The sequence below is a fragment of the Vombatus ursinus genome, unplaced genomic scaffold (assembly GCF_900497805.2).
Source record: "Vombatus ursinus unplaced genomic scaffold, bare-nosed wombat genome assembly UNPS02014794.1, whole genome shotgun sequence".
NCBI classification, from domain to species: domain Eukaryota; kingdom Metazoa; phylum Chordata; class Mammalia; order Diprotodontia; family Vombatidae; genus Vombatus; species Vombatus ursinus.
The window spans coordinates 19,378,277-19,404,354 of record NW_020954572.1 but is presented as its reverse complement, the minus strand read 5'-3'; the positions used below and the strand labels follow the sequence as shown (position 1 = coordinate 19,404,354).

Sequence of the window (26,078 nt, the reverse complement as noted above, 5' to 3'; positions counted from 1 at the left end):
TAAGGGTAAACTTCCTAATAATTAGAGCTGTCCAAAAGTAGGCTGCCTTGGGAAGGAAGAAATTCCTCTTTAGTAGAAGTCTTCAAGGAAAGACTAGATGACCATTGCTGGAGTATTTTTTAGAGGAGGATCCTTATTTTAGGTGTACGTGCTGCTAGATGACCTTCAGAGGGTCCCTTCTAACTCTAAGATTCTGTGACATCTGAGTGTGTACTACAGGATTTTTTTGTTAGTTGAATTAGTTGAAACCATATCAGCAGTGGCTTACTATGGGCCATGTACTAGCATAAAGAAATACCTTCACTAAATGGAACCATACATTAAATGAGATTTTGATTTTACTAAGTTCTTTTTAAAAGATGCTGGAAGTGGCACCTTTAAAAAAAAATTGCCCCACTGCTTGATGTTAATCTTTTCTCTTCACAGGCAATAAGCTTAAGATGTGTATTTTAAATACAGTTGCCTTCAAATTGGGAGAATTGATTGTGTAATTAACATCAATTTGAAATGAAGTATAATTAAGATTAAAAGTCCCAGGATGATGAAATGTCTAATGTCCTAATTTATTATGCTCAAATTATAGTCTCTTACATTAGTTCTCTAACTAAGTAGCTATCAACACCATTTGCAGTCTGTGGCTTCAGAATCTAGTGTGTTGTCATACATTTTAGTTAAATATTTATTAAATAGCCACTCTTCATAGAGAAAAGAGAACATTAATATTAAGAACCTACCCATATGAGCTTCTTAGAGACATAGGACACATACTCATACAGTTAGGTTTCTTCTGCTAATAATCATGTTGATGATCCCTTCTCACAATTCAGCTTCACAGTTCCTTAAATGCTTCAACTCTAGTGACCTCCTCTGTTCTGCTTCAACCACACAATGTTATGATCACATCTAATACCTTGATGTCTTCAGAATTGTCTGTATCTAAGATCTGGAACTTTGAGATTCTACTCTCTAACTGTGGCTTATCTTTTTTTTTTTAATAAATTTTTATTGATGTCTTTTGTTTTTATGTTACCTGAATTTCCCCCAAGAGCCATCTCTTAAAACGAAAAAAACAAAACAAAACAAAACAAAAAAAGAGGAAGAAGAGGGGGAAAAATTAGCAAAATTGATCAGTATATTGAAGCAATTTCATATTATGTACAGTAAGGCTATAGGATAACCTCCAGGTCCCCACCTCTGCAAAGTAAGTAGGGGGATGTGTGAAGACTTTATACAGGAATTAATATATTGTTTGCTTTCTTAGTGGGTGGGGGAGGGGCAGGAGAGAATTTGAAACTCAGGATTTTAAAAAATGAATTTTAAAATAAGTAAAATTAACCATTCCAAAAAAAAAAGACTTTATGTAGAACTATAAAAGTTAAAACTATTCTAAGACTTCTGAGATACCCCATATTTTACTTTTTAGCAGTAGGTTAGGGACATTTAAGTGGCATAGAGCACTGGGCCTGGGGTCAGGAAGATCTGAATTCAAATATGGTCTCAGATTTACTTACGAGCTGTGGGACTCTGAGCAAGTCACTTAACTCTGTTTGCCTCAGTTTCCTCATCTGTAAAATGAGCTGGAAAAGGAAATGGCAGACCACTCCAGTACAGTATCTTTGCTAAGAAAACCCCAGATGGGGTCTCTAAGAGTCAGACACAACTGAAAATACTAAAGAAGTCATTTAAGTGTTTTGAGCAGAGAAATGTCATGATGTATAATTCAGTGAGTAAAACAGTAGTTACCTATGTACCATAACTAGGTGGTTCAAAACCATTCTAGATTTTCTGAGAACTAAATTAAATGTGAAGTTGAAGTATAACTTTCAAGACTTGAGTTACTATAATAAGCAAAATAAATCTTGTTGTTTTACTGTGACCTGTTCAGAACTGAAAAGTGGTTATTTTGAGCATATATTGAACTTTGGATCTAACTTTCAGTTAGAAGAATATCATCAGTCAGAATGGATTTTTGTCTTGAAAAATGAAACATTCTCTAGTTTAAATACTTTATGATTCTTTTTTTTCCTTCCTTTTTATTCAGATTCTCCGACATCAATTATTTCAGTAAAACAAGGCAGGAATCTAATTGCTGTTTTAAAAATTCTAACAAACCAGCTTCTCTTTTGCTGTCATTTACTGTTTCATGTATCTCACTCTTACCTAATCTTTTCCTTTCTAATCTGCTTACTAAAAATGAAGATTTAACACCAGAGGCTGTCTCGGTAATTGATCAAAGTGAACTTTAGGATGCAGTCTGAGCTGTTAATCTGCTGTCTAAAGGTGATGCTTCAATTGCCTGTATTTGCATGTGCATGGACATTGTGAGTGGCATTTTGTTGTGATGTGTGGTAGAAAATACCTCTGTTTAGAACTATGCCCCAAAAGACACTAAATTAGATATTGTCTTTGACCCAGTAGTGCCATTACTAGACCTGTAGAGATAAAACAAACAGACAAACAGGGGAAGGACCCATATGTCTTAAAATATTTGTAGTACCTTCATTTATTGAAAAAAAGAAACTAAAATGGGTATACCCATCAATTGGGTAATAGTTGAATAAAATATAGTATGTAAGGTAATGGAATATTATTGTGGCATAAAATGTGAGAAACCTGGGAAAACTTGTCAAAACTGATGCAGATTGAAGTGAACAGAACCAGAACTATTGATAGAAGTAGCATTTTGAAAAAGAACCAACTCTGAAAGACTTAGGAACTCTGATTAATGCAGTGACTAACAAGGCTTCTAGGAGGGCCAATGATTAAACCTGCTAACCAATTCCCACAGAGAATTGATCAACTCAAGGTAGTGAGCAAGATATACATTTTTTTAAATTTTAAATATTGTATTTTTTCCAATTACATGTAAAAACAATTTGTTAACATTTTTTTTCTGAGTTCCAAATTCCCTTCCTTCTTTTCTCTACTCCCTTCTCCCTGAGAAGGCAAGCAATTTGATAGAAGTTATACATGTGCAGGCATGCAAAACATAGTTCCATATTAGTCATGTTGTGAAACAAAACACAGAGCAAAAAAACCCCCCAAACCCCAAGAAAAATAAAGTAATTAAAAAAGTGTGCTTCAATCTGCATCAGTTCTTTTTCTGGAGTTGGATAGCATTTTTCATCATAAGTCCTTTGAAATTGTGTAAAAGATACACATTTTCCAACTAGTCCAATGTGGGACATTTGTTTTCTTTGACTATACATGTTTGTTAACAGTGTTTTTTTATCTGAAATGGAGAAAAATTTTCATTCGGGAGAGAGAGAGAGGGTAGTGATAGCTGTCCCCTCTCCCAGGAAAAAGGAAAGATAAAGAAGGTTATTGAAGCATTTTTTTAAAAACAATGCTAATTGGACACAAGCCCAACAAGAATTCCTTGAAGAGTTAAGGAAAGAGATAAGAGTGATAGAGGAAAAACTGGGAAAAGAAATGAGAGTGATGTAAGAAAATTATGAGAAGAGAATTAACTGCTTGGTAAAAGAGGCACAAAAAATACTGAAAAAAGTAACACCTAAAAAACCAGAATTGGCCTAGTGGCAAAAGAGCCGCAAAAATTTATTGAAGAAGAGAACTCCTTAAAAAGCAGAATTGGTCAAATAGAAATGGAGGTAAAAACTCACTGAAGAAAATAATTACTTAAGAATTAAGAGTTGGGCAAGTGGAAACTAATGACTCCATGGGACATCAAGAAACAATAAAACAAAGTCAAAAGAATGAAAAAAAAGTAGAAGAAAATGTGGACTGTCTCATCAGAAAAATAGATTGAGGAGAGATAATTTAAGAATTATTAGACTACCAGAAAGCCAACATCAAAGATAAAGAGTGTACACATATTTCGAGAAATTATCAAGGAAAATTAGAACCAGAGGGTTAAATAGAAACTGAAAGAACCCAGTGATCACCTCCTGAGATCCTAAAATGAAAGCTCCCAGGAATATTATAGCCAAATCCTAGAGTTCTCAGGTCAAGGAAAAAATATTGGAAGCAGCCAGAAAGAAACAATTCAGATATTGCGGCGTCACAATCAAGGTCACACAGGATTTATCTGCTTCCACATTAAAGCGGTGGAGTACTTGGAGTATGATATTCTGAAAGGCAAAGGAGCTAGAATTACACCAAGAATAATCTACTTCAGGGGGAAAATGGATATTTAATGAAACAGAGGACTTTGAAGCATTCCTGATGAAAAGACCAGAGCTGAAGAAAAAATTTGATATTCAAACATAAGACTTAAGAGAAGCATAAAAAGATGAACATGAAAGAGAAATCACTTAAGGGACTCAATAAGGTTAAACGGTTTATATTCCAACATGGAAACATGATACATGTAACTCCTAAAAACTTTATCATGATTAGGGCAATTAAAAGGAGTTTACATAGAGGGCATGGGTATGAATTGATTATGTTGGAATGATCTTAAAGCTCGGTCTCATTGGAATTGGTTCAAAGAGGGACTTTGAAAGAGGGACTATACACTCAGTTGTGTATAGAAATCTATCTTACCCAATAGGGAAATAGGAGGGGAAGCAGATAAGAGAAATGTGGGGGTGGAGGGATGATGAAAGGGAAGGCAGATTAAAGGAGGCAGTGGTTAGAAGCAAAGTAGATTTTTGAGGAGAGACTGGGTAAAAAGAGAGAGGAAACAGAAGAAAATGAGATGGAGGGAAATACAAAGTAATCATAATTGTGAATGTTAATGGGATGAACTGATCCATAAAACAGAAGCAGATAGCAGAATGGATTAGAAACCAGAATCCAACAATATATTGTTTACAGCAGACACATTTGAGACAGAAAGAGACACACAAGAGTTAAAATAAGGGGCTGGAGCAGAATCTAATATGCTTCACCTGAACTGAAAAAGGCAGGGGTAGCAATTATGATCTTAGACAAAAACAAAAGCAAAGTAGACCTAATTAAAAGAGATAATCAGGGAAACTAAATTTTGCTAAAAGGTACCATAGACAATGAAGTAATATCAAAAATTTTTTTAGTAAATTTCTCTGATTAAGGCTACATTTTTCAAATAAATAGAGAATCAGGACAAGTTGATAAAAATAATATCCATTCCCTAATTAGTAAATGGTCAAAGGATATGAACAGGCACTATTCAGAAGATGAAATCAAAGCTATTTATAGTTTTATGAAAAAATGTTCTAAATCACTATTGATTAGAGAAAGGCAAATTAAAACAACTCTGAGGTATCACCTCACACCTAGAAAGAAATGATAAATGCTAGAGAGGATGAGGGGAAATAGGTATACCAATAAACTGTTGTTGGAATAGTGTACTGGTTTGACCATTCTGGAGAACAATTTGGAACTATACCCAAAGGGCTATAAAACTGTGACCCTTTGACCTAGCAGCACCACTAGTAGGTCTGTATCTCAGAGATCAAGGAAAAAGGAAAAGGACATATATGAACAAAATATTTGTATCTGTCATTTTTGTGATGGCAAAGAATTGGAAATTGAGGGGATGCTCACCAGTTGAGTAGTAACTGAACAAGGTATGGCATCTAATTGGGATGGAGTACTATTGTGCTGTAAAAAATGACAACAGAAGTGGTTTCAGAAAAAACATAGCAAGACCCATATAAACTGATGCAAAATGAAGAACCAGATCATTGTGCACAGTAACAGCAATGTTGTAATGATGATCAACTGTGAAAGACTTGGCTTACTCTGATCAGTGCAGTGATGCAACACAGTTTGAAAGGACTCATGATGAAAAAATGCTGTCCATCACCAGAGAACTGATGAACTCTGAGTGCAAATTGAAGTATAATTCTCTCACTTTATTTACAGTATGGCTAATACGGAAATATGTTTAGCATGATTGCATATGTATAATACATTGCCTTCTCAGTGGGTGGGGGAAGCAGTGGGAGAGAGGGAGAGAATATGGAAGTCAAAATTTAACGGGAAAAGAAAGCTAAAAATAAATGATTAATAAAAATAAAAACTACTTTAAAAAATTACAGTAGTTTAAAAAAAAGAATCATTTTAAGGATATCAAGAACTAAAGCTTGAACTACGTTTTTACATGCCAATTTTCTTTAGGAGCTTGATTGAAATGGTATATTTTGATCCCCTTAAAGTCCTTAATAGATTCTTCTTCAGCAACTTCCTCTTCCTCCCTTTTTATGAGAATTCAAGAAATTATGCCATGATCCTGATATACTTATTGATTGATTGATTACATTTTAACTGGAATTCTGAAGGTTAGGAAGCCACATGTTTCCATTTTGAGGGTACACATTACCTTGTTAAAAGAATTCTTAGTCTTTGGTAAGGGAATGAGGGGCAGGACAGAGAGACTCTTTTATTCAGAGGTAGAGGCATAATAGAGATGGGTCCTGCAGATTATAATAGGTCTACTCAGTTGACACTGAAAATTGGCAGAGGCAGATTTAGGTTCAATATAAGGAAAAAAGTTCCTGACAGTCAGTTGTTTAAGAGTGGAATGAGTTGCTTCAGGAGATAGTAAGTTTCCAACCACAGGAGGTCCTTTGGTATAGGTTGAGTTACCACACATTGGGAATATTTTAGAAGGGATTGTTATTCAACTACAGGTTGAACTAAATAATCTCTAAGGTTCCCTTCCAGCTTTGAGGTCAGTCAATACACATTTAAGTAAGTAAATGTGTATTGTTTCACTGACATGACTTTGTGAAGGTAAAACAGATTTAGTTCTTATAAATTTACTTGAGGCTGAAAGGAAGGTTACATGTTCTTTCCCCATAGATGACTCCTTACTCTGAAAGAGAAGTTGGCTGAAGCTGCTGGAGGGTCAGGGAGTTATAGAGAAACCTGTGTCTTTTAATCATTGATCTGGACCGTACCCTGGTTCCATCTCGATAGGCTTTTCTAGCCCCTAGTCTTTCTACATTTCCTTTCCTTAAAACAGGCACCTCTTTTATCTTCCCCAGGTTTGACGCAACCTCAGGATGCTCAGATACATATTATGTTTTCTGCCACATTTTAAATTATTTTGGTTTTTAATAATTGTTCATGCTATATTCTCCCCACATTCCTATGCTTACTATATTATTTATACCTCCTGTTATAAAGTTTCTGACTGTCATTGGACTTTATCTTCTTTAAGAGGGATAGTACTGTACTTAATAATTTTGGCTTTAAGAGGATCAAAATTACTGTTTTAGTCAAACTCCTAAAGAAAATTGGCATATAGATACATACTTCAAGCTTTAATTCTTGATATTTTTAAAATATTTGATTCACTTTTTTCATACTATTCTAAAACAGAACCCATTGTACTGAGGCATAAAGAGTATAATCCATTTAAGATAAAATTATAGTTCTGTCAGAAATGGACCCCAAATTGTTCATTTAGGACTAGATACACTATACTGTCTTAATCTCTTCTCTGCTTATGCCATTTAAAAATTTCCTTATTGGAAAATAATCTGGAATATACCAAAGAGGCCTAAACTGTATTCAGAAACTTCCATTTCTTTAGACGAAGCAAAACCTCAAACAGTGTATACAGAACCTTGCTGGGTTGTTGGGAAGATTAAATGAGATAACCCATGTAAAGCTGTTTGAAACTATAAAAGATTTCTTAACCTGGAGTCTGTGAACTTAAAAAAAATTGGTAACTATTTCAATATAATCGGCCTTCTTTGTAATCTTGTCTTTTATTCGGTGCATTTAAAAACAGTTCTGAGAAGGATTCTGTAGCCTTTGCTAGACTGTCAGAGGGGTCCAGGACACAAAAAAGTTAAGAATCTCTGCTCTATATAAATACTAGCTATTTTAACCTTTCCTTCACCCTGTCAAATGGTTTGGAAGTTTTTAGTGTTAGTTATGAGTCATTATTGTAAAGTCCTTTCTGTAGGCTTCACCAGTTAACTAGCATTTTATTAAACCTTATGTCTCATTATTCTCAGGTGCAGGTATACTAAAATTATACTTTGATGAGCAGACTATCAGTCAGTCACTTCTAAAACAGGTGGTTTTATAAAAGATTTTGCTTTCAGATCATTGGATAAAATGTGAACTCCTCAAGGACAGGAATTATTTTATTTTTGTATCACCGACACCTAGCACAGTTTCTGGCATACAGTCAGTGTTTACGAAATACTTATTGATTAGGGGGAAAAATAGGATCAGGAAAAATAAGTTATTACATCAAAAAACTTCAGCCAAATAATTTATCCCTTGTAACTGGCGTTAGCAGTATAGCCAACTCCGTGATTCATTGACTTATCATCCAGTTTGGGATTAATAAGAATAACTAGCATTTGTACCGTGCTTTAAAGGCTTGCAAACATTTTTCACACCATTCATTACTTGTATCTGCTCACCCATGAAAGGAAGCCTGGTGTAGTGAAAAAGAACATTGAACTGATAGTCAATCCTGGTTTCAAGCCCATTACTGGTTTCAAGTCTTAAATTTTGCTACTGATAAGTTGAATAACTTTGTGCAAGTCGTAACCTCTCTGAGCCTTAGGTTTTCTTATATAAAATGGTTTCTTTTTATGTAAAATATAAAATGAAGAAGCTGAATTAACTCAAATGACAGTCTGGTCCATTTCCTCATCCATTGTTGCTTGGCAGTCTGTACATTTTGGACTTATCTCGTTTATCAGGGCTACTCATCCAGCTGAAATATTAGATGATTCCATGACCATGTTGGGGGCTCATTTAATATCTCCTGAAGATACCTCAACAGAGGTGAAGGACAAACCAGTCAATTATATCACTTGTTATTAGTTCCAATTAAAGTTTGGTGGAGAGAAAGTTGAAATTGAGTGTTAGCATTATCTTTAACTTTCCTATTAACTGTTCTTCCTGTTTCATATTGTAGATGGTCTAGATAGTCTAGTCTTAACAGTTTTCACTTTTTCTACCATGTGCCAGGGTGATTGATCTTCAGGGTAGTTAACTGAGAGGTAAGCCCATCACTGGTTAACCCAACCTTTCAGAGTTAAGTCATCTCCCTTCACAGCTTGTGGATTCTCATGAGAACTGTGAATGACATGTTTATACATTATAATGGAATGTTAAATGCTTGGAATGTTCATTTTAATGGAATGTCAAGTATACTCTAATGCCACTCTACTTGGCTGTACCAATGATAGGGCAAACTAAACAAGATGTGGAGTCTTTCACTTAATTGCCTCTCAACGTGACTTGGTATCTCTTCACTTTTTTTGTGTAGGTCAGGAAATTTCGAGTCTCGCAAGGACTATAAGGCAACATGGGTTGAAGGTGGAGAAAATTCACCTGGTAATGTGGTTTCTAAGCAGCCAGGCCGTATGACAAATGGTCAGCCTCAGCAAACAGCTGCAGGAGGAGCCAGTGGTGGATACATTAAACGGTAGATCTATTCCTCCCAGCAACTCTCCACATTTCTTTTATTTTTTTCTTGTTTTTTTTTTTTAATAATTTTTCCAATTACATGTAACTTCATGTCTTTTAACTCAGGACATTGAGTTTCCTTTCTTTACTAGAATAACTTTGCATGAGTTCTTAAATGGCATTAAGGTAGCTATGTTAGAAATTTGCTTTTCACTACATATATACATATCAGATATTGCACTCTTATCTATTAGTTCTTTGAGTTTCACTGTTAATCTTTCAGAAAGATCACTCACTTAATATACACTACTTAATGTTCATCTATAATGAAAAGATCACTGATGTCAAAGAGTGTTGAGGATGCAGTCAGTTAGGCTCCTTTTGAAAATGAAAAGTTGTTTTCTCATTGTCAGGAAGCCAGTTCTGGCAGTCATACAGGTTTTTGGGGCATACCACAAATCCTGTGGTAACATTTAATTGTCTCCATGATAGGATAACTAATGATGCCAGAGAGGATGAAATGGAAGAAAATTTGTGTCAGGTGGGCAGTATCCTGGGGAACTTGAAAACCATGGCCATAGACATGGGCAATGAGATTGACTCTCAGAACAAGCAAATAGACAGAATCACTGAGAAGGTAAGATCCTCATAACTTCTCTTGTCCCCTTTCTTCCATAGTAGTCACTCAGGCATTTATTGAATCCCTGGCTTTGTTTTGGGGTGTTATGGGAGGATCCCATTAAGATACCATCTTAACAGCATAAGGGTTTGATGGGTAGGCAATAATAACAATTATAAATAAAATTAACAGCATATAATCAAGGGCCAAATTATATGATTCAGATGTAAGTCCTACAGGTCTTTGGAGAAGTGGGGGCTAAGTAGGAAAGGAAGGAGAAGGGACTTGATGAGAGGATAGGATTTGTATTGAGAGAAAGGGACAGGGGCATTTTCCACTGGGGAAAAAAGTAGGAGTAAAAGCATTGAGGTTGAAACCCCTGAGGCTAGGGGTAAGCCTGAGACCTTGTGGAAACACTCAAGAATATATGCTTGGTGACAGTATGCTGCCTTTTTCAAGAGAAATCTGTTCCGTACCTCTCTGGCAAAGATTTGAACTGGGAAACAAGAATAGCACATTTCCTTCAAGTGGCTTTTCATGTTCACGTTGTACTTGACTTTTCCGCTCCCTCTCTATTTCAGGCTGATACTAACAAAGATCGTATTGATATTGCCAATGCCAGAGCAAAGAAACTCATTGACAGTTAAAGATGGTGCTGCTGCCTTCATCTGAGAATTCTTTCATCTGCTACGTCCTCCAATTCTTCCTGAATCACTCACTACCTTTCAGTGTTTGAAATTTCTTTGCCCCAACAACCCTCTCTAAGCAAAGAGATGGGAAGAAAGGGTCAGAGGAGTGAAACAGATCCCTGCCATTTGGTTTCAGATTCTTGCTCTTTTCCCTTGTGAGCAGATTGATATAAACCATTTAGTCTTCCCTTTGGGATTTTCCTCCTCAGTACACAGGCTGAGGTTGTGTTGCAAACCCTTAAAATTGTTTTATATCCTTGTTCCACTCGAGCAGACTTTTGCTTTCAGGATTTTTAAGCAATTGCCAAAGACAGCAATGGAGGAGAGAGAGTGTATGTACTCTGGGGTGGGGTAGGGAGGTAATTGTGAGATTTGGGGGGATTATATGTTGTTCTGTTATACCAGTAAAAGTTCTCCAGGCCCTAACTGCATTGAAACGTTGCATGGAGAAACTGCCTAGTCACATCCCATCTTCCTTTGAAAATAATTGGGTTCATTGCCAGTTTATTTGACCCTGGGCAAGTCACTCAACCTCTTGGTGCCCCTAGGCAGCTGCCTGTGACTCTAGAAGTTGCAGAGCATGCATGGCCCTATCTGCATCAGATGAAATTACAGGCCAGGACCAAAAACCAAGTCCTTGAGGTAAGGGTAGTAATAAATAACTCATTGGCTACTATTTGTTTTTGGAGATTATGATTCTTAAAATCATAAAATCTTAAACATGCAGAACAAGAAACTTTTTTTTTTAATAAAAGAACTTAATTTTTCTCCAAAGGATTTCTATACAGATACATGTTTTGTGATCCCAGTTCATGCTGCACTTTCTAGAACACTTTGCATAACTTTATGGTTTAAAATAAAAAACATTTGTAGCATCATTTTCCCATTACAAGGCTGTATCCTCATTAATTTATCATCTCAGTGTTGTTATCATTTGTTTGGGAGAAATTGTATATAATTTACAGGTTAAACATCGATATTCCTTTAAAGGATGACAAATTGGTTAACAAATTATATAAAAGTGAATTCAAGTTTACCTCAAAACCATGAATTATGGTGTGTTTTTTTTGTTTTGTTTTTGGAGGAACAGTTTGGGAGTTGTAATAAATATGACCTCAAAAAAAGTAGTTGAGTTGCTTTGATATCCTTACAACTCCCAACTTTAAAACTTGTTTACCTTTTCTCTGCTATAGTAGTCTACCCATTCTAGACTATGCTTGTTCCTGTTCAACTAGAAGTGATCTGGAAAATCATAAGTTTGGCTCCGTTATTAATGAAGACAAATGTGATTGCACTATCTTTTTTTTTTTTTGACATATTTAACATAAATATCCAGCATCAGATTTGTAGCCTCAACATTACCTGAAAGCCTGTATGAGCTGATCATAATGTGTTTGTACCCTTTTCATTAATATACCAACATATGCATATCAGCTGTTTTTCTGGACTAGTTTGACACTTGCAATTAAATTTTGTACCTGACCAATGGAATGTTCTCTCTCAAGGTGGTAGAAATTCTTTTTGATCACTATTTTGGGGGAAGTGAGTCAACTCATCTTGTGAAATGAAGGAAAAGAGGTCTGTGAGTGAAGAGCCAAGTTGAAGCTGCCATTAGAATGATCAGGTTTTTGTTAATAAAATTTTTTTTTTCTCTTTTATGTTGAATGTTTCCTTTTTAGGATTGCTTTGTTTGATATTTATTTCTCCAGACTATCATTTCTTTTAGATTTGCTCAGTTGGCATTAGTTGAATTAAAGGCTACATATTTTGTTCATAATAGTTATAAATCAATTGCTAATGAAATACACATGAACTAGCTCTTGCTATAATAGTAACATATATGTACCTCTTTTTTAATGCAACTTATTAGTTTTTGCTTTAAGGTTAATTACATATGCACACTTGGTATGTTCTTTTCTTTTTCTAGTGTCTGCTATTGATAGAAAGGAGTGTCTTATCATTATAGCTTTCCTGAAAGAACTATGCAGTCAGTTCTAGTCTGGACCAGACTTATGGAGAATGAGCCCAATACTAACTTTATCCACTTACTACTTTACAGGCTGTTTAGAAAGAACCTTCCAAAACTTAAAAGTGTTCACAAGTGTGAGTTGTTGCTTTGAAAAATAAAATCCGACTGAGTTTCACAGAAAAAATACTAAACACAGAGTTTTGTGGAAGCCCACCTTCAGTAGTTTTTGAATGGAATGGGAAATTGATTTAGTATTCAATTAGAACTTTTTAGCTTTGGGTACGTAGAACTGAAAACTGCCACTTGGTTATGAATAACATTGATAAAATTGAAATCAAGGCATTAAGACATTTTGGCTATTTTTTTCAAGAGGATGATGAAGCGAAGCAAGCACTCAGAAACTACAAAACTTTACTGATTCCTGTCTTCAAATATATTGTCCATCCCCCCTTTTTTCTTTTTTTTATTGCTGCCCTGGCTATGTGAGCATTGAAATAGTAAATGAATGGAAATGTCTTCCTAGAGAACAAAACAATGGCAATATCCAGTTGATAGACCAACTCACTTCCAGCTAGAATGTATATCCAGAACAGTGGTTCTATTGTATTCCTGTTTTGGTACTTATCACAAGATCACTCCAGGAGCACATTTATGTGCCAATTTAGTTGCTTCCTTGTTAGAGATGACGTATTTTGGGATATTCCAGGAACTACAATGTTGTTCACCCAGTCTTGGCAGGTGACCTGGAGAACTTTGAATGGGCCTATTTAGGCTATGGCAGGCAAAGAGGTAATTTTATGAATAAAATGATGGTATAAATGGTGTTATGTCTAGATTGCTGTTAATATTTTTTTGCCCTTATTTAATTAGGTGCCCTTAGCTTAATTTCAGTCTACATCAATTAAACTACCCTTAATTCAGTGCTATATATTGGTATATCTAACCATTCATCAGACTTCTGCTGGATCTTCATGTCATGGCCACTTATTGTGGGTGTTGTTCATGGCTCTGCTGGGCCCACTTTTCTTTATCATTAAAGGCAGCTAAGTGACACAGTGGATAGAGCTGGGCCTGGAGTGAGAAAGAACTGAGTTCAAATCTGGCCTTGGACACTTACTAGTTGTGTGACCCTAGGCAAGTCACTTAACCTCCGAGTGCCTCATTTTCCTCAGCTGTAAATTGTGGATGATAATAATAGCTCCTACCTTCCAGGGTTATTGTAAGGATCAAATGAGATATTTATAAAGTACTTAAGATCTTATAAGCTCTTATGGATTCCGTTATCTCTATATATCATTTATCTAACCCTAGTCTCCCGAGTTCTTGACATCATGTCTGTTGGATGATTCAGATTGGGTGATCCATAGCCACATCATACTCAACAAATCCAAAACAGAACTCATCTCCCCCGCCCCCCCAATTCTCCCTTTCCCAAACATCCTTAATACTATTGAAAGTGCTACCATATTTCTGTTCATCCAGGTTTACAGCTTCAGCGTCATCCTCAGTTCCTTACTCTCATTCATTCCATGCTGCGGTTCCCAAACTTACTTGGCTTACTGCCTTTAAAAAAAAAAAATTAGCACTTCTCTGCAAATCTACTTTCTTTAACCCTCTAATGGTTTGTTTAAATTTGCATCATCTAAGGCTACTACCCACCCCCCTGGATTGTCCAGCGCCCCACAGGGGACGGTATCACCCACTTTGGGAACGTAGGACCCCATATTATCAACTCAGCTAAGACATTGTGTAATTTCTTTCTCTACATCATCTTTCCTATACATACTGTCCACTCATAGTCACCAACCTAATTCAGATCATCACCACCTCTTGCCTGGACTATTACAATAGTGAATAAATCAGCATCTTTCAGAAGTTCTTGAAAAAGTTAGGCTACTTACTGGTTTCCCTGTAGCTCTTATGTTATAGTGCCTGTTCCAACAAGCCATTTACTTAAACCTACACACAAATCTTCCATCTTTATGCCCTTTTTAAAAGGGGAGTAGAGGTTTGAAGTGGGGTTTGGGAGCAAGCACCTTAAGACGAGGGCCTGGGTAGAGCAGGATCCTGGTTCAGTAGAAAGAACACTCAATTTGGAATCAGGAGTACCTGGATTCAAATTCTGCCTCTGACACTAGCTACTCGACCTTGGGCAACATCTCAGCCAATTTCTTCATCTATAAAATCAATAGCATCTTATCTCACATGGCTGTTGTGAGGAACAAATGAAATGATGCATGAAACTGCTTTGCAAACTTTAATGGCTTATGTAAGTACTAGCTATTACTAAAATGAAAAGCTGTCTCCTACCATATGAAATATCTGAGGGCAGAGCTGTCTTTGGGCCCACCTAGTAGTACCTAGCACTGCCCAAACCGGATACTCAAAAATACTTAATTACCAAATCTGTTGTTTTCATGAGCTGCCCTTTCCACTCACCATTCCTAACACTCCCTCCATGAGAAAATTTTAGCTTATATTTTTAGGATCAGAGATTTGGGAATAAGTCTGTTTATTTCAGTCTGATTCTTCTACTCTTCATTGTACCTTCACATAGAACAAACACCTGAGGCAGAATACCCAGCAACCAGTGTGAATAGGAAGAAACATGAAAGGAAGCTAATATACTCAGCTTGTGCTAATGTTACACCCACTGTGGTAGAGAAACATGTTCCTTGCTTTTTACATATAAAAACAACATTGTTCTCTATTTCAAATATATTTAAATACATATTGCATATCATATGATGGCATTTAATTTCACTGTGGGCACTCCCCTTCATCGGCAGATCAAAACCATTTCCTAGGCAAAATTTAGTAGACTATCTTCATGAAGTACCATTTATGGCTAAACTTAATGATAAACTCTAAGTTTAGGTAGGCTGCTTGGATAACAGACTATATATATAGATTATGGTCTATAACCAGTCTACAGAGGAAATGTCTTCTAATCTGGCAGGACCTGCTACTAGAGCTTGTGCTCTGCTTACAGAGCATTTAGCCACCTATGGCTGTCATCATGACCAGATGAGGCATCAGAATAAGACTTAAGTGGAAGAATTATATTTTTTTTGCGGGATTCCAGAGGACGACAATAAAGTCTTACAAAGAAAAGAGGTAGTTGTACAAACCAGAAAAATAGTCTTGACTCCTCAAGTATTAGAAGCTTTTGCAGTCTCCCACTTAGGCTTTATGGTAAATGCAGTGCTATTTGTTTTCTTTGGCTAGATAGAATGGAGTGCTGGTTTGTTAAAAGTTTTCTCGATGACAATTCTGACATGATGCTGTGTGGTGTAAATGCCAAAGACTTGGGAGGAAACCTGGGTTAAAATCCTAGCTATGAAACTTGACTGTGGACTTTGGACAGGCTGCTAACCTGATTCTTCACTGGATTAAGTCCAACAAGTATGTAATAAGTGTCTTTATATATGTGCAAAGCACTGCTAGGCCAGAAAAATGAAAAAAATTTGTTCTCAGTACTTGTCATGACTGCCATACTGGGCTGTTATGAGAAGAGTGCTTTACACCCTTAACATACAGACATTATTTTAATGTCAGTTATACTGAGGCACTTGAGTGACAGTTCTTGCCAAGGATGTAAGCTGTATGTCTCAACTTACTTCCATTCTCAATTGAACTGACCTTAGATTAGGTTCAAATCACCTCTCCATTTGAGCTGTTGCACTACCCCAGTGGTTCTCAGACTTTTCCAGTTGTAGAACCTTTCAGTTTCAATAAAACTTTGGCAGAACCCCTGCAGTGTAATCCTCTAAAGCTATTTTTAATGTCTGTTAACATAAGGCTCAGAAAAACAACAAAAACAAAAATCCATGGTGTTTCATGGTTCCTTGCAGCACTTTTGATACATGTAATAACCCAATAGGTCTGCCTCGTGGGGTATATCTTTTCATCAATCTATCCTTCACACAGCTGCTGAAGAAATATTTCTAAAGCACAGCTCTGGTCTCATCAAACTCTCTGTTGTCTGTTACTTCTAAGGCTAAATATAAATTGCATTTTGGCACTTAAATTCCTTCACAAACTCTCACCTACCTTTCCAAGCTTGCTATTCCCTTTGAGCCGTCTGGTCTAAGTGGACTCATTTGATGATTTTTATAACACTTCATCTCATTTTGCAAAGGCTGTTCTCTATGCTGTGACCTCTTAGAAATATAATCCCTAGCTATTTTCAAAGTTATAATCCCTAGCTATTTTCAAAGTTTAAATTAAGTGCTTCTTTTCTGAAGCGTTTCCTTCCTCTTCCCTGACATCCTCTTCAAGATGTTAATGCCTCCCCCTAAAATGACCTTGGATTTACTTTGAATATATTTGTGTACATAATTCCCTTAGCAGAATAGAAGTTCCTTGAGAGCAGAGGCTGTTTCATTTTTGTTAATATAAATGCATATCAATTGTTCTCTCTTAACTCTTGTCAAAATTAACTTTTTCTGCACTCCACCCAAGATCTTTTTAAAAAAAGTTATTTATTTTTCATATCCTTTTTTCCATCTTATGCAGAGAGCACACCTAATATATATAATGGGATGTTTTGAAAATCTGTCGTAGCAATAGCTTTTGGATAGGTAATTTGATTAGTAAAATTATAATACAAAAAGGGTAAAAGGTTACAGGAAATTAGACATTTCTAAAGAAGCTTTAGAAAAATCTTGGATATTACAATTCTTTTCATCTTACATGTTTTGCATACAAGTACCTTCACCAGTAAGGCACCTACAATAGTAGTAATGAATTTGATGCAGCTTGGGGCTTATGTCCTAAGTGTTTGGTTTTTTTAAACCAGCAAAGCACATTTTAAATCGAGACATTTGCCACATATCATAATTAAGTTCCAAGCAAATAAGCACTTTTCTCAAAGCAGCAGAATTTTAACTTTCAATTGAAATGATGTGTTGGAATAAATAAAGCACTGAATGCTGTGATTAATCATAGCAGCTTGTCATGAACTACTTGTGTTCCACAAAAATACAAAAAGTGTTAAATGCAGAGGTGGATCTGTAGTTGTTATGGCAGCTCACACATCAGAATTAAATATGGGCTTTCAAGCTGTGGTGTGGAGCTGTACAAGTGATACAACCTCAGGGCAGTTACCAGGCACAGCCCCCTTAGTGTATAAAACAGCAGCTACCTACTTGTTTCTTAAAGTGAAACTGGTAACAGCTGTGAAAATATAGGCCTTCATTATCCCTCAGCCTGAGGACTTGGCGTGTCCTCTCTAACACGCTCTCAAGCTTGCTCCCTCTCCCCTTCTCTTTCTCTTTTGCTTTATTTATAGCAAGTCCTGAAAGGGGAGAGAAAGTTAGATGCAACATAATCTGCTTCTGGGAGACACCATTTGGTACTCAAGTGTTCATTCTTCCTTCAATCATTTCCTCACTGCAGATCTTGCCAATGACATGAGTCTTCTATTCAGTTGGACTTTGCAACTTAGGTTCAAAGTGTGTTTCCTATGAGGTGCCTTGCTCCTGGGGAACATCATGCAAACTTCTTCTTGGTGGCTGTGAACCTCTCCATGTACTAAAAAAAACAAAATTATTTTAATGTTTAAATGGGGAAAGGCCAGTGAGATGAAATTGTCTCATGTAATTTTTTTATTTAGCATTCCAGCAAGCCTAACATTTTATTAAATTTGTATTGGATGACTTCCTTCTTGCCTTTTTCTTCCTAACAATTCTAGATCCAATTTTAAAGTTCATAGATCTGACCCATTCAACAAAGAATACTGATACATTTAGGAATAAGATCATAGTCACCTAGGTTTATTCTACAGCTTTAGAAAAAAGCTACCTTGTTTATACCAGGAATGCAGGGCTGGTTCAATATTAGAAAAACTATCAACATAATTGACCATATCAACAATAAGACTTATAGAAACCATATGATCATCTCAGTAGATGCAGAAAAAGCTTTTGACAAAATACAACACCTGTTCCTATTAAAAAACACTGGAAAGCATAGGAATAAATGGAGTCTTCTTAAAAAGATAAATAGCATCTACCTAAAACCATCAGCAAGCATTATATGTAATGGGGATAAGCTAGAAGCATTTCCAGTAAGATCAAGGGTGAAACAAGGATGTCCATTATCACCACTTATTTAATACGGTACTAGAAACATTAGGTTTAGCAATAAAAGAAAAAGAAGTTGAAGGAATTAGAATAGGCAAAGAAGAAACCAAGCTATCGCTCTTTGCAGATGATATGATATACTTAGAGAATCTGATTCTCAACTTTAGCAAAGTTGCAGGATATAAAATAAATGCACACTGTCATCAACATTTCTATATATTACCCACAAAGCCCAACAGCAAGAGATAGAAAGAGAAATTCCTCTTAAAGTTATTGCAGACATTATAAAATATTTGGGAATCTACCTGCCAAAACAAACCCAGGAACTATATGAACACAATTACAAAACACTTTTAACACACAGTCACACCTAAATAATTGGAAAAGCATCAGTTGCTCGTGGGTAGGTCGAGCTAATATAATAAAAATGACAATTCTGCCTAAATTAATTTACTTATTCAGTGCCATACCAATCAAACTATCAAAATATTATTTTATAGAGCTAGAAAAAAGCTACATTGGCACTAATTCCTAGCAGAAACATACATGTAGCTGACTCCAATCTATTTTCAAAACAGGGAAAAGCTTGTCCTATTAACACAGGGTATGAAAATATATGTGGATCACTTCAGCATCCCTCTGTAGGGAAATAGATAAGAAACAACCATTTGAATTGTTATTCACAAACCTTTTCATAGCCTTCCAGTTCTCGGAGTTTCTTTATTTCAAAAAGATTGCCTTCTACTGCAAGCAGAGCAATCTGGGAATTGCTGAGGATGCTTCGTGGAAGCATGCTGAGTTCTAGGCAGTTCTCTTCCATGCGCAAGACCTTGAGGCGTGGACAGCGAGATATCTGTGGTGAGATCTGAGAAATCTGTCAAGTCAAGAAAGTAACAAATTATTTCCTGTTTAATGTTTCTGAAAAAAACAAACAACCCTAACTATTTCTCTTCATTTTACTGACAAAATCAAGTGGTCTACAATATTCTTTGTGGGATGAATTTCTGCTTGACTATGCATGCTTGTGACAAGGGTTTTGTTTTTCAATAGGTGGAGGAGGTAGAAGGAAAGAAAATATTTTTGTTACCTGAAAATTTCTATTTAAAAAAAAAAGATCCATTTTGGGGGGTTGATATCTCCATTTCTTTACCATCTTTTATCTGACTTATATCACTATCACTCTACTAAAACTGCTTTCTCAACAGTTATTGATAAATCCCTTATTGCCAAGTTCAATGGTGTTTCTTTGTCCTCATTCTCTTTCATGTTTCCGTTGCATCTGACATAATTTTTGGTTTGTGTTTTGTTATGCTATCCTGATTTCTTCTCTTAACCACTCAAACCACTCATTTAAACATTAAGTTACTACTGGGTATAAGGTCTTACTATCTTTCTGTCTCTTACTTTGATAAGAGACAGAAAGACAGTAAGTGGCAATCACTACCTTCAAGAGAATTATAGCCTAGCAGGAAGGATATGACAAAAAGATAACAATATTCAACAAGGTAGGATGTGAGGCAGACCAAATAAAAATCCACATAAAGTGTTCCTAGAAAATTAGAGGATAGAAAAAACAGAGCAAAGAAAGCCAGGCTACATGGAAGTAACACGTGGTGGACCTTGAAAGATTTCTACAGGTAAATAAGGAATATGTTCCAGACATGAGGAAAGGTGTAGAAACAGATGAAAAGATAGTATTTGGCTGAACAGATGGTGTAAAGGAGACATGAAAAGTAGATTTGCAAAGGTAGATCATAGCTAGACTATGGAGGGCCTTAATTAAGTACCAGGCTAGAAAGTTTATTTTACCCAATGGACAACAGGGAGCGATGGAAAGTTGATGAGAGCAAGGGTGTGAGATGATTAGACCCATGCCTTAGGAAGATGTTTTGCAACCAAAGCCATGTAAAGGTTGTATTTGGGACAGAAGACCAGTGAAATTACTACCATAGTCCAAGTGAGCGCTGATGATGAACCAAACTAGGGTGGTGGTCAAGTGAGTGGAAAGGAATAAGCAGAGATAAAACATGAAAGTAGAGATGGAATCAACAAGATTTGTCAACTGAGTGACTCCACCTTCCACCCTGAAAAGAGAACTCTAAAGCATGGGTGATTGGGAGGATGGGAAAGCCATTAATAGAAAGAGTCTAGTTGTAAAAGTCTGTCAATAAACATTAAGCATTTACAACATGCCAGCTACTGTACCAAGTGCTGGTGAAACAAGTAAGCGTCTCTGACCTCAAGAAACTTACAATCTAATAGAAGACAACACACAAAGCTGAAATGAGGGTGGGGAGGGTGTAGCTGGGGAAAGTCTAACCAGGTAAGAAATGAGATATTCTGAGCTGAGCTCCTTCCTTAAATGGAGGTTTGGGAGTTCACTCCAATCAGAGGGACACAGGGTAGTGATAAAGCTACAGTACCAAAGGCTGATGGGATTGTGCATGAAGATGAAGTTTTCCCAATAATCAGCAGGCTCTGAGAGGAAATTGAGTAATTTTATTTTGGACAGGTTAAGTTTGAGATGACAAGGCCATTCGATTAGAAAGAAATCTAAGTGGGCAACCAGAGAGTGTGAGTCTAGATCTCAGAAGGAGAAATTAGGGTTGGATATCTGTATGTCTATATAGATACAGATTTGAAAGCTATTTGCACAGAATTTAATCCATAAAAGCAAAAGAAGATCACTGAAGGCCTAGGACAATCTGATACACCCACATTTGGTTGGGGTTGGAGGAAGATGAGCCACTGAAGGAGAATGAAAGGGGTGATCAGACAGGTAGCAGGAAAACCAAGAAAAGCCAAAGACAGAGAGGATACCCTCAAGGGGATACTGTTGAGAGCCCAGTGAGATAATGTGCACTGAGTGCTTCACAAATCTTAAAGTGCAATGCAGATAGCAGCTATTATTTTATTATTACTCTCAGTTGTTTCCTTCACTGGGTCATCTTCCTCTGGCCACTTACCAGCATTTCTTAATAGTCTTTGGTGTTTTGCTCATCTTTATATTTTCTTATGATCTATCATTCTCTCTCTCTCTCTGTCTCTCTCTCTCACACTTATTGGTGTACATGTGTGCTCACCATGCACCAAGTTTGCACTTTCTACTTCTTGCTGCCTGTCATTGTCATTTATATGGACTTCAGGTTCCTCACCTGTAAAAGTCAGGGTGTTAGATTAGGTGATCCCCAAATCCCTTCCAGCTCTCGTGACTGGCCTCTTCAAACTTGGATACGTTTTACGACATATGTTTGCCTGTAGTCAGGTCTTTTACTCACTCAATAAGCTTAAAACAAGCTCCAATATCCCTCTGTCAACAGTACCACATTTTGTCACCCGTGTTCTAAACCTTGATGTCATCTTTGCTTCATCACCATACAACTATATTACTCTAAAAACTCCTCCGAGAAGACCCTCTGACACCAGCAATCTATTCCCTGTAATCCATCTTTACATAGTGATGTCAGAGTAATTTTCCTTAAAGTTGGCTTTAATCTTGTCATTCTTGTTTAAAAGCTTCAGTAGTTTCTAATTTCCCACCACAATGAGTTTAAACTCTGTAACATGAGTTACAAATCCCTCCACTTTTGGCCCTTTCCAACTTTATTTGCTACTTACTATCCTCTAAAAACATTTTTCATTTTAGTCTGGACATTTCATTGCCCCACAAACATGCTAGGTTCATTCCTACTTTCATTGCTTGAGTTTATATTGCAGAATGTCCTCTTTTCCCTACCCTCCTCCCCCATCCCACCTATCCAAATCCCATCTATCCTTCAGGTTCTTCTCATCCCACAGGACCACAAATATCACCTTCCACCCTTGTAAACAAAGACTCAGAAAAGTTACATGACGTCACTAAGGTCAACAGCTGTCCAGTGTAGCTAAGCTGGGACTTGAACCCAGAGGCCTGAGACTCCAGACACAGCACTCTTTCTACTCTTAGGACATTCCACTCCTGTTCACAACCAAATTCCTATGAATTCCTACAGAACTTGGTCTCTCCTGCAAAATTCAGTCACTAATTGCTCTCTCTTTCATATAGTAAGTTTTAACTCATCAACTACATGATTAGCTTACAGATTATTTCTTTAGCATCCCCTAAATCACTCAGCACAGTCCTAAGCACATGACAATTGCTTCATAAACTTACTTGGTGACTGAATCAAAATTCAAAAGGTGCTCAAAAATCGAGCACCTACTAAGTGAAAGATGCTTTGCTAAGGCTAGGGAAGATATTAACATAGCAATGATTTGAAATGGAATATAGGTGACTGGTAGCACTTAAAGCTAGTGCTTTAAGATTTGGAAGTGCTTTGCAAATATCTTACTTTATCCTCACAAACACTCTGGGATATAGGTGTTATTTATTATAGGATCTCCAGTTTACAAAGGAGGCAACTGGGGCAGAGAGAGGTTAAGTGACTGGAAGACTCAGGTCTTCCTGATTTCAAAGCCAGCAAGCTATATCCACTGTGCCACCTAGCTGCCTCTCAGGAGTACAAAATCCTGAAGATCTCAAAACTCAGAATGCTGCATTAATATCACCATTTTTCCTCAGAATAGGCAGAGGTTGGTCCACCAACCTTGAAACAAAGCTTAAAAAAACAAACAAAAAAAAACCCAGACAAACATTTTTCTGTGAGGCAAGGGTGAGAATGCTTTGTCCCCAGTGAAGTTCCTCCAACTAAGCACTTTTCAGCTCTGTGAAAGAACCCATTTCTGACAGGGAGATGAGTAGAGGGGCCATCTCTATTTACCTGAGTTCTCACAAACATATCCATAGTCCAACCCATTATTTTACACATGAGAAATGGAGGCCCAGAGAAGTTAATGCACTTGTCAAGGTCACATGGGTACAGAGTCAGACAGTAGTAGAGCTAAGAAGAGTATAACCAGGAGCCTTAACTTCCTGTACCAAACACTCCAAGACATTCAGAATTCTCTAAGATCAGGTTTTTCAGATGTGCCAATTCAGAGCAACTGAAAGGGATGCTGGTTTACTGGGTTTTAACATTTGATATAGGAAATGACCCTAAAGAGCAAATCAACCAATAAGCATTCATTTATTAAGTTCCCAGAATATACCAGACTAGGTATATATACTAGGTACAGGGATACAACATAAAAATGAAACAGCCCCTCAAGAAGCTTACATTTTATTGAGGGAGACATTTACACACATATTTGGATGGCAAAGTACTAGCAGCTAGTAGGGGAGGGGTTAATACATAGACACAGGCCCCTCACAAACAGGAAAACTCAACCAAACACCCATGGCTTAATTAGCTAATCCTTTAATCTCTGCCATGAAGAGTCCCAAAAAAAGCCTCTAAATCCTGGCAGCTCAATGATATATTTATAAGGGATAACCTCTTAGCATGGAGGGGTTCAGTCACTGGAGAAGTACAAGGGGGCAATTCAGTATAACTCCTCTCATTTCAACATTACACCTTTTGACCATATCAAGAAGAGATGTCAAAATAACTGTGAAATGACATCTCTGTACCTCACCTTCAAAGGTGAAGTCTTACAACAAACAATTCCATAGATAATCAGTCACATCTTCCATAAAATTTCCACCTTTTTTTGTTGCATAGTCCTTATCAAAACTGCTAGAACGGGGATGTTCTGCCTGAATTCCCAGTTCCTATTAAAAGGTTCTGGGATCAAATGGTCAGGGAATCTTTCAGGGTAAGAACAGGCAGATTGAGGAGTCTACCAAGATTCATGAAAAGACAGTTTACCTCTTACCACCACCTCACTTAAACTTTAGAGAACAATAGGAACTTAAATGGTTGCTTGGGCTTTAACATAAACCTTGCTCACAGGATTCAGTCCTGTTAACTTGATCCTAAGCTGTGTGCAAATAATGGCCCTCTGAGTTAAGGGATGGACACGGACACACACACAGACAGACACAGAAACAGACACAGACACACACAAGATCTCTCTTTTTCTCTCTCTCAGAGAGCCACAAAAAGAGGAAAAGGGCTTATTCAAAAGTCCATAAACTCATCTGCGTGTCTAAGTTACAAACCTGATTCTGGTTGAGGTTCAGCTCAATAGCCTGTAGTTCTCCTACTGTGTCAGGTACACTTTGAATCTGGTTTTTGGAGAGATCTACCACATCCAAGTGTCGAAGGCTACAAAGCTGAGATGGTACAGCTCGAAGCTGGTTCCCAGAGAGGCTCAGAGATTTGAGGGCAGACAATTGCCCAAAAGCAGCTGGCAGCTGTGTCAGGTGATTGTTGTTAAGGTGTAGGGTCTCTAGCTTTGTCAACTTGCATAGCTCCTCTGGCAGAACAGCTAGCAAAGATAATCAGAAACAATTCAATGTGATGCAGAGGAGGACCAATTTCAAAAAGCTTTCAAAGATTCTGTTGCAGACTGCCTTGCCAATAAATTTTCTCTTAATTGATCTAGAACACCCCCATGCTGTGCTATTTTTCAAAAACTGTATTTTGCTATATTTCCCTCTGGAAGGTCACATGGAAAATAAAGGACACAATGGCATTAAAGGGGTAATTACTGTGTAACTACTGCAATGGCTTCTCCCTGCCTTCAACTCTCTCCTCATTCCAGTCCATCAGTGAGAGCTTCGTAAAGCACACATCTAACCATGTCACAAACTTCTATTCAAAGCTCAGTGGCTACCTCTTACCTGCAAGATCAAATATAAAATCCTCTGGTGTTTGATAAGACCTTTGTAACCTGGACCCCTCCTACCAGTCCAGTCTTCTTATACCTGACTCTCTTTACTCATGACCTAACTACACAGACCTACTTACTGTTCCTTGAACAAGACTAATCAAACCCAGACCTCTCTCCACCTCAGCTCCACCTTCTGATTTCCTTGAATCTTCTGCTAAAGTCCCACATTCTGCATCCTCCATCTCCTTTACATGCTAATATCTTTCCTCTGAAATTTTCTCAGTGTTAATGATATGTCTTGTTTATACATAACTGCACATTGTCTCCCCCACTGGACTAAGGGCAGGGGATGTCTTCCCCTCTTTTTATGCCCAGGGCCTAGCACAGTGCTTGCACCTTCTTAACAAACACTTGGTGCTGATTTAAAGGTAATTTTGTGAGTTGCAGAATCCCATGTGTGTGGCCTTAGTAAATTCTGTATCCTTTTCTTTTTAATAGTTCCAATTTTTCTAGTGCTATTGTTATAAGGTTGGGCCTAGTGGTCTTCAGACTACCATGACATTTTTCCCCTTAAGGGAGGCTGTAGCTTATAGAATCTATGCATGCAAACCATTATTATAAGATCAAGCTTGATCATCTACCCTTAAGGGAAGCTGTAAGCTTAAAGAACATGGAAAATGCTGACAACATTTTTTGAAGGTTCAGCTGTGTCCCCCAAATAATATCTTGTC

The 26,078-nt window shown here is 37.0% G+C and overlaps 2 protein-coding genes across 2 annotated transcripts in view; one reads left to right on the top strand and one right to left on the bottom strand.

The window, feature by feature from the left end:
- SNAP23 (synaptosome associated protein 23) overlaps positions 1 to 12,296 on the top strand; it is a 54,997-nt gene extending 42,701 nt beyond the window's left edge. Inside the window, exons 6-8 of the mRNA XM_027870065.1 lie at positions 9,191 to 9,349; positions 9,823 to 9,967; positions 10,531 to 12,296. Coding sequence (XP_027725866.1) covers positions 9,191 to 9,349; positions 9,823 to 9,967; positions 10,531 to 10,596 — 370 coding nt within the window. The 3' untranslated portion in view covers positions 10,597 to 12,296. The remainder of the gene's footprint in view (positions 1 to 9,190; positions 9,350 to 9,822; positions 9,968 to 10,530) is intronic.
- Positions 12,297 to 17,072: 4,776 nt separating this feature from the next.
- Positions 17,073 to 26,078, bottom strand: part of LRRC57 (leucine rich repeat containing 57) — a 10,937-nt gene continuing 1,931 nt past the window's right edge. The window contains exons 4-6 of the mRNA XM_027869861.1: positions 24,734 to 25,002; positions 19,382 to 19,567; positions 17,073 to 18,142 (exon numbers count right to left, since the gene is read on the bottom strand). Of these exons, the coding sequence (XP_027725662.1) occupies positions 18,101 to 18,142; positions 19,382 to 19,567; positions 24,734 to 25,002 (497 nt within the window). The 3' untranslated portion in view covers positions 17,073 to 18,100. The remainder of the gene's footprint in view (positions 18,143 to 19,381; positions 19,568 to 24,733; positions 25,003 to 26,078) is intronic.